Source organism: Culex pipiens, chromosome 3, assembly GCF_016801865.2.
Source record: "Culex pipiens pallens isolate TS chromosome 3, TS_CPP_V2, whole genome shotgun sequence".
Lineage (NCBI taxonomy): Eukaryota > Metazoa > Arthropoda > Insecta > Diptera > Culicidae > Culex > Culex pipiens.
Window position 1 is genome coordinate 117,405,217 of NC_068939.1, and position 8,652 is coordinate 117,413,868.

An 8,652-nucleotide genomic window follows, 5' to 3' on the forward strand; every position below is an offset into this window, starting at 1 on the left:
GCATCGTACTTCATAGTGCCTCTAATGTTTCCATATCAGCACTTATACGTGAATACGAGGTCGAAATAAGAAGTTAATTTTTCGAGTGATTTTATAGCCTTTGCTCAGTAAGGTGAGGAAAGCAAAAAAAAAATTTGCTGCCTTCAAACGGAAATCGATTTTTTCTGCTATTATATTTATTTAAGTTATATTCAATCGTTTTCTACTTTTTTAAGCATTCGCCTTTAAAAATAATAATTACACAAGTTTAATACATCTCTGGATGACATTAATAGTTTTCGAATTCAAATTCGGTGAAAAATCAAATATGTACAAAAAACGCTGGACTATTACTTCCCAAATCCTTATAAATATTGTAACTACTAAAGTTGAATTGTGATCTTCCATTTTTGTTACTTAAATCAAATAATTAAACTTGTCCAATACTATCCACCCAGTACGGTATTAGTTCATATTTGTTCATATTTGTCCATCATCGGTTCGGCAGTTTGAACAGCACTCTCGGCCACAAAACTCTGTTGCTGCTGCGGGACTGACTGACTGTTCGACGCCATGGAAAACCACACAGCTGTGGTGATAACAAACATTATTATTTCATGACTAGTTATATTCTCCAGAGCAGAGCAGAGAGCATAGTCCGAGAGCTTGCTTATCTTATCACTAAACATATTTGAACATTGCTTGCCTGCGAGTTCTTCTCATCCCTTCATGTATGTTATGATTTATACCCACTCTCTCTCTCTTCTTTCCCCAAACTGCCTCTTCAGTACCTTTAAACTGGACACAATCAAAACAAATTTATTCTCTCGTAGCCATAAACGTCGTTTTCTGTTTAATTAGTCCACAGTCCGGCCATTTCTCCAAATAATAAATTCGTCAAACTTTCCAAATTACGACACACAACAAGCTCATCTCATGTTTCCTTTTTTTCCCCCTACCCCAACAGCACCAAACTAATTGGCTACGCAATCTTCTTCTACTCGTACTCCACGTGGCGGGGCAAGTCCCTCTTTCTGGAGGACATTTACGTTAAGCCGGAACATCGCGGCCACGGGCACGGCGAAGTGCTGTTCAAGGCTGTGGTGGAACACGCGCGCGAAAATGGATGCGCCCGGTTCGATTTCCACGTGCTGGGCTGGAATCCGGCGAAAAAGTTCTACGCCCGAATGGGGGCGGAAAATTTAACCGAAACGGAGCAGTGGGAGTTTTTCCGTCTGACGAGGGATAAGATGGATCGGCTGAGCGAGGGTTAGGGCGGTCGAATTGTCACGCACCGATGATTTTGTTGATAATAAACGATGCCAAATAAATTAAAAAATGCTTTTTTTGCTATTTTTAAAGTTTTTTTTTTTATTATTTGGATGAAACATTGTCCTTACTCCTTACATTCATAATGTCAAAAAAAAGTAATTCACATGATATTTGTTCCATACAAGTCTCCATACCATTTATGGTCTAAAAACTGAAAACTAAAAACTAAAAACTAAAAACTAAAAACTAAAAACTAAAAACTAAAAACTAAAAACTAAAAACTAAAAACTAAAAACTAAAAACTAAAAACTAAAAACTAAAAACTAAAAACTAAAAACTAAAAACTAAAAACTAAAAACTAAAAACTAAAAACTAAAAACTAAAAACTAAAAACTAAAAACTAAAAACTAAAAACTAAAAACTAAAAACTAAAAACTAAAAACTAAAAACTAAAAACTAAAAACTAAAAACTAAAAACTAAAAACTAAAAACTAAAATCTAAAAACTAAAAACTAAAACTAAAAACTAAAAACTAAAAACTAAAAACTAAAAACTAAAAACTAAAAACTAAAAACTAAAAACTAAAAACTAAAAACTAAAAACTAAAAACTAAAAACTAAAAACTAAAAACTAAAAACTAAAAACTAAAAACTAAAAACTAAAAACTAAAAACTAAAAACTAAAAACTAAAAACTAAAAACTAAAAACTAAAAACTAAAAACTAAAAACTAAAAACTAAAACTAAAAAATAAAAACTAAAAACTAAAAACTAAAAACTAAAAACTAAAAACTAAAAACTAAAAACTAAAAACTAAAAACTAAAAACTAAAAACTAAAAACTAAAAACTAAAAACTAAAAACTAAAAACTAAAAACTAAAAACTAAAAACTAAAAACTAAAAACTAAAAACTAAAAACTAAAAACTAAAAACTAAAAACTAAAAACTAAAAACTAAAAACTAAAAACTAAAAACTAAAAACTAAAAACTAAAAACTAAAAACTAAAAACTAAAAACTAAAAACTAAAAACTAAAAACTAAAAACTAAAAACTAAAAACTAAAAACTAAAAACTAAAAACTAAAAACTAAAAACTAAAAACTAAAAACTAAAAACTAAAAACTAAAAACTAAAAACTAAAAACTATAAACTAAAAACTAAAAACTAAAAACTAAAAACTAAAAACTAAAAACTAAAAACTAAAAACTAAAAACTAAAAACTAAAAACTAAAAACTAAAAACTAAAAACTAAAAACTAAAAACTAAAAACTAAAAACTAAAAACTTAAAACTTAAAACTTAAAACTTAAAACTTAAAACTTAAAACTTAAAACTTAAAACTTAAAACTTAAAACTTAAAACTTAAAACTTAAAACTTAAAACTTAAAACTTAAAACTTAAAACTTAAAACTTAAAACTTAAAACTTAAAACTTAAAACTTAAAACTTAAAACTTAAAACTTAAAACTTAAAACTTAAAACTTTAAACTTTAAACTTAAAACTTAAAACTTAAAACTTAAAACTTAAAACTTAAAACTTAAAACTTAAAACTTAAAACTTAAAACTTAAAACTTAAAACTTAAAACTTAAAACTTAAAACTTAAAACTTAAAACTTAAAACTTAAAACTTGAAACTTAAAACTTAAAACTAAAAACTAAATGAGTAATTCTCCGCCAACTCACACAGCAGTTGCCCCGACGAATCCGAGGTCCGTTTTTTGATACCTCGTGACGGAGGGGCGGTACTACCCCTTCAATTTTTGAACATGCGAAAAAAGAGGTGTTTTTCAATAATTGGGTCCTAAAATGAAGCTTAGATTGCTGATATTATTGTTTACAGCGATAAAGCTTATTTTTCTGAGTACAATGACCCTTTGTACGACCACAAAGAGTTTAAAATGGATTTTTAAATCAATTTTGAAAAATTAACCTCGCGGTCCTTCTTGACAGAAAAGCTCCTACTTGACAGCTCGTTCCAAGGGGACCATAGTTGATCCATCGAAAAAATGTTGTCTTGTCAAAATATTTTTTTGCATTAAAATAAAAAAAGTGATCAGAAATGGTTTTTAATCGTGTTTTTCACCGTTGTAGATAAAAATTGACATAGGGCTTTAGTACCCAATTTGCAGTCTGAAACGATGAAATTTGGTGTCAAAGAGACTTTTATGTAAAATTAGACGCCCGATTTGATGGCATACTCAGAATTCCGAAAAAAACGTATTTTTCATCGAAAAAAACACTAAAAAAGTTTTAAAAACTCTGCCATTTTCCGTTACTAGACTCTAAAAAATTTTGGAACATGTAATTTTATGGGAAAGTTAATGTGTTAATTTTTTCATTTAGAACAAAAATTTTCATTTTAAAATTTCGTGTTTTTTCTAACTTTGCAGGGTTATTTTTTAGAGTGTAACAATGTTCTACAAAGTTGTACGAAAAAAAAGTTCATGGTCACCCGCGACAGACACGGATGACGAAACATAGAGAAACGCAAAAAGTAACTTTTCCAAAACTTTTTTTTTTGTAAAATCGCGATAACTTGTGATGTTTATACGCAAACCCCTTATGTTTATATATCATATTTTTTTGTAATTGTCTGCTCTACAACTTTGTAGAACATTATTACACTCTCTCTCTACCCTGCAAAGTAAGAAAAAACACGAAATTTTAAAATGAAAGATTTTGTTCTGAATGAAAAAATGACCCTTCTGGGACAATGTAGATTCGAAAAGTACATTAAATTTCCCTTAAAATGACATGTTCCAAAAATTTGTACAGTTGAAAAACGGAAAATGGCAGAGTTTTTAAAACTTTTTTAGTGTTTTTTTCGATGAAAAATACGTTTTTTTCGGAATTCTGAGTCCCCACATAAAAGTCCCTTTGACACAAAATTTCTATCTCATCGCCGTTTCAGGCTGCAAATTATTGAAAAACACCTCATTTTTCGCATGTTCAAAAATTGTAGGGGTCGTACCGCCCCTCCGTCACGAGATATTAAAAAATGAACCTCGGATTCGTGATCAGGGACAAAAGTTACCCCTTAGGACAAAGTTTAACGTAAATCGAAGAGGGGTCGAGCCAACTTTTCCCGATTTCGTGTGAGTTGGTAAAAAACTACCCAAATATTTAAAACTAAAAACTAACTTAATCCACCTATGTGGTTGGTGTCTCCTCACTCTTTGCCAAAAATGGATGATATGATGGGTTTGGACACAAATCTCATCAAAATTTTTTTTTAGATCCGGAATAAAAAAAGTTCACAGATATAAGTGGTCATAACTTGAGACAGGGTTGCCAGATCTTGAATATTTTGGACTTATTGGAAAGGTCTTACGATTATCTATCCAACGATATATAACATGCTGACATTTGGTACGATTTCAAGTCATTTATCTAACCTCCGGACATATGCGAAAACACATTTTTATACATAACTTTTGAACTACTTACCGAAACCTAAATTTTATTAAAACTCGATCTATGCGACCCTAAACTGAGTCAAATGCGACTCACAGAAAAAAAAATGATGGTAATATTCATCAGGAAATGGTGACAGATATTGTGGCCAAAAAAATGATAAATTTTACCTTGAAAAATGATTAATTTTCATCAGAAAATGATGAATTTTCATCATAAAATGATGAAATTTACCTCAAATAATGATGAAATTTACCTAAAAAAATGATGAAATTTACCGCAAAAATGATGAATTTTACGAAAGAATGTGTATTATTGCATTAAAAAATGTGTAATTTGTTGCTGAGAAAGTGGAAGGATAGGTATTGAACTGTCATCCATTTCAGAGAACGTAAATAAAACATTTGATACAAACGAATATTTTTTTCATGACTTTCAGGGTACTTTGTGAGTGGCAATCAGTTAGCGGCCAACTGCTTGATCGCTCTAAGGACCCGGGTTGGTTTTTTAGCAAATATTACTTTAAAGTTAGACGGAACGCCAGTTCTTGGACAACTTTTGTTCAAATTAAATAAATGTCTGAACTCGACAGGTTGCTCGCTATCGTCCTATTTAGCGTCTGCAACAGACAGAAAATGTTTAAGTTACGGTGTTTTCTTTAAAAGTGCTTCCAAAAATGCTAGTCGTGGTATCAATATGGCGCTGCTTTCCCGTTTTACCTTAAGTTATATCGTTGGAATTCAATAATTCTAGAATTTTTTTTTGAAAAGGTCGTATAAACAAAATTTTCAATTTTTGCTTTTTGGGTGTTTTTAGAACCAAAAAAATAAAATTTGGTTTATAGGACATTTTCAAAAAAAAAAAAAACTCCAGAATTATTCAATCAATTATTTGTGTTTAAACATTGCACAAGAATGAAAAAAATTTCAGCAGAGCTGCTAAGTCAGAGCCTTTGAAGGCGGAATCAAACCTTTTTCACGATCTGCAGTCGACACATTTGGAGAAGCAGAATTTGGAAAATTATTTAAGCCAGAGTAAATTATTTTTGCATAAATTGTACGACTTAGGATTGAGCCATTTCTTTTATAATATACAAAAAGTAAAAGCACTGATATAACTGGATATTAAATTATGTGTTTGCTTAAAGCCAACTTCGCTTTAAAATTGTATGCATTCCAACGGAATTGTTTTAACAGTTAAAGCAGAGAGAAGGGAACAAGGGACAAAAATTTGTACGATTGTAGGAAGTTTGATAGAAAATTCTGACAAATTTTGAACCGAATGCATGATACGTGCATTTTAGATTCGTCTGGACCGAAATATTAGCGTTTGAAATCTGAAGCACTGTTTTCTGCGAAATGGTACCCCAGCACCTTCGAGTAAGACGTTATGCATCGTCAGTACAATATTGAGTCCAAAAAGGAGGATAATTCAATGAAATAATGAAAACAAGATACCATGCAATTTACACAGCAAAAAAAGCATTAATCTGACTGCGTGTAAAAAGCCTGGTTGTAAAATATATTTTGCATTGTTTTATGAAATTTGATGTAATATTACACCTTGACATATGTAGCCCATCAGTATGGGAAATCTACTTGACCGATATGTCAAGCTAATAGATTCGTTTATCCTTTTAATTCTTCATCTGTCTGATTGCGATCGGGCTAAGGCGCCAGTCCATACTGTTAATGTTGGGTTTGAATCCCATCGGTGGCACCTTTTTTGTGTTTCCAAAAATTGTACATGCAAAGTGTAATGTTAAATTACTTTTTTCATAATGGTGATGCCCAGTTAACTCAATCCGAATTCTGAAAAGGAATCTATTTAGAATCGTATACAAATTCCGTTTCAAACGCAACAACCGGTTTCGTGTTCGAACCGGTGGTTGCGTTTGAAACGGAATTTGTGTACGATTCTAATTAGATTCCGTTTCAGAATTCGGATTGATTTGAGTGGGTGTGCATGCGATTTTACCATCGAATTTTTTGCTGTGTACTTACCAAAAAAAAATGCTGCAAGACGAAGTTTAACCAGTTGAAATCCTTGAGATATTATCCCACATGAAATATCCACCTGCAAAAAACGATTTTTTTACAAAGTGTCATAATCTTAAAAAAACAAAACTTATCTAAAAGTGGAAATAGACGTCGACTAATGGTGATTAGATCCGAAAAACAAATTTTGCACAGTTATGGCGGCTGCTTTTTCCACGTTGGCTTTGGCATTTTCCAAGAGTCGTTTGTTCTGAGAAGCTGTAAAGATGAGTTGATAATTATGTTTAATGATATTTAAAATTGTCATTTGGACTCTTAACTGATGTGGTGTCAATCCAGAATCCGAAAAGAGATGCGTTTTACGCGAGAGGGGCCATCAAAGAATGCTTCTCACCAAGCCAATTTGATAACACTCAGAGAAATAATTAAAAACAATATTTTAGGAATTTTTCAGTCCTGTTTTTACTTACAAAATGAACATGAGGTAATTTACTTCAAATTGAACGTTTGTTGAAAAATTCAATTTTTCATTATATTTTGGATGAATAAGTACGATAAACAAGTCATCCCGACTTACCAACTATCCTGAAATAAATGGATCGTACATCAGATTCATCGTGAACTGTTCAAACCCCAAAACTCGACAGGCAACTTCCTCCAAACTTAACCAAAAAATCACCACCTTTTGAGGATTCTTGGGTGCGCAAGTGGCCAAAACACCCGGACTCTTCTTCCAAACCAGTCCGGAAGAAGCACTAACACAAACTCACCAAAACAAACGACGACGGTGACACGGAATCTGCGACGATTCCTGGCAAAAACCCCCGGCACCTTCCTCCAAACCGATCCGGAAGAAGCATCAACACAAACTCATCAAAACAAACGACGACGGCGGCACGGAATCTGCGACGGTTCCTGGACGTAAACACCCGGACGCACTGGCAACTTCTCCCAAACCGAACCGGAAGAAGCACCAACACAAACTCATCAAAACAAACGACGACGGCGGCACGGAATCTGCGACGATTCCTTGAGGTAAACACCCGGACACACTGGCAACTTCCTCAAAACCGATCCGGAAGAAGCACCAACACAAACTCACCAAAACAAACGACGACGGCGGCACGGAATCTGCGACGATTCCTTGACGTAAACACCCGGACACACTTGCACCTTCCTCAAAACCGATCCGGAAGAAGCACCAACACAAACTCACCAAAACACACAACGACGACGGCACAGAATCTGCTACGATTGTTTGACGCACGAGCGACCAAAACTCCCGGACACGCGACGATTAAATCACGATCCGACAGGCTTCTGCCAACCACTTTTCAAAACGTTGCGTTTGACAGTTGTCAAAGTCCCTGGGTCAAAAAATGATTGAATATTGTACCTAAATTTGATGAATATTACTCAAGTATACGAGTAGCAAAAATAATGTTGAATATTCATCAAAAATTAGGTAATATTACACATTTTTTGTGTAAAACCTGTTTGACAAAAACAAATTTCGTTTTTCAACAATTATAGAGGTAAAATTCATCATTCCTTTTTTCAACATTCTGTTTTCAACCTTCCATTTTTACATTATTTTTTGCTGTGGCTGGTTTGGTCTAAATCGGTCCATCCAGTGCTGAGAAAGCTAATGCGGAGCTCGACACTCATGCAGCCGCACGACTCAAAAGCACATGCTTTTTCTCTGTTTTTCTCTCTCTCTCTTTCTCTCGCTATCTCTTTCTTGCTTGTGCGGTACTGCGTGGTGACAGCAATCATTTGAATGCAGCTATGGGGAATGTGATCATAATTCCTGTTCGCCCATTTATTAATTGATGTACCTATTCTGATTCAAGATTTAAATTAAACTTCTAAAACAAATATGGCCGAACAAAAAAAAATGATTTAGCCAAGACTCCAACACCTTTTTGAACCTCCCCTTGTTCCACTCAACAGTTGTAATCACGTTATCAGCACCGTTGGTCACAAGTGCATCG

General features: G+C 33.0%; 1 protein-coding gene across 5 annotated transcripts in view; it reads left to right on the top strand.

The window, feature by feature from the left end:
- LOC120417913 (thialysine N-epsilon-acetyltransferase) overlaps window positions 1-1,304 on the top strand; it is a 69,205-nt gene extending 67,901 nt beyond the window's left edge. For all 5 annotated transcript variants that reach the window (XM_052711055.1, XM_039580149.2, XM_052711057.1 and 2 more), the window contains exon 4: window positions 947-1,304. In XM_052711055.1, coding sequence (XP_052567015.1) covers window positions 947-1,253 — 307 coding nt within the window. In that variant the 3' untranslated portion in view covers window positions 1,254-1,304. The remainder of the gene's footprint in view (window positions 1-946) is intronic.
- The last annotated feature ends 7,348 nt before the right edge of the window (window positions 1,305-8,652 follow it).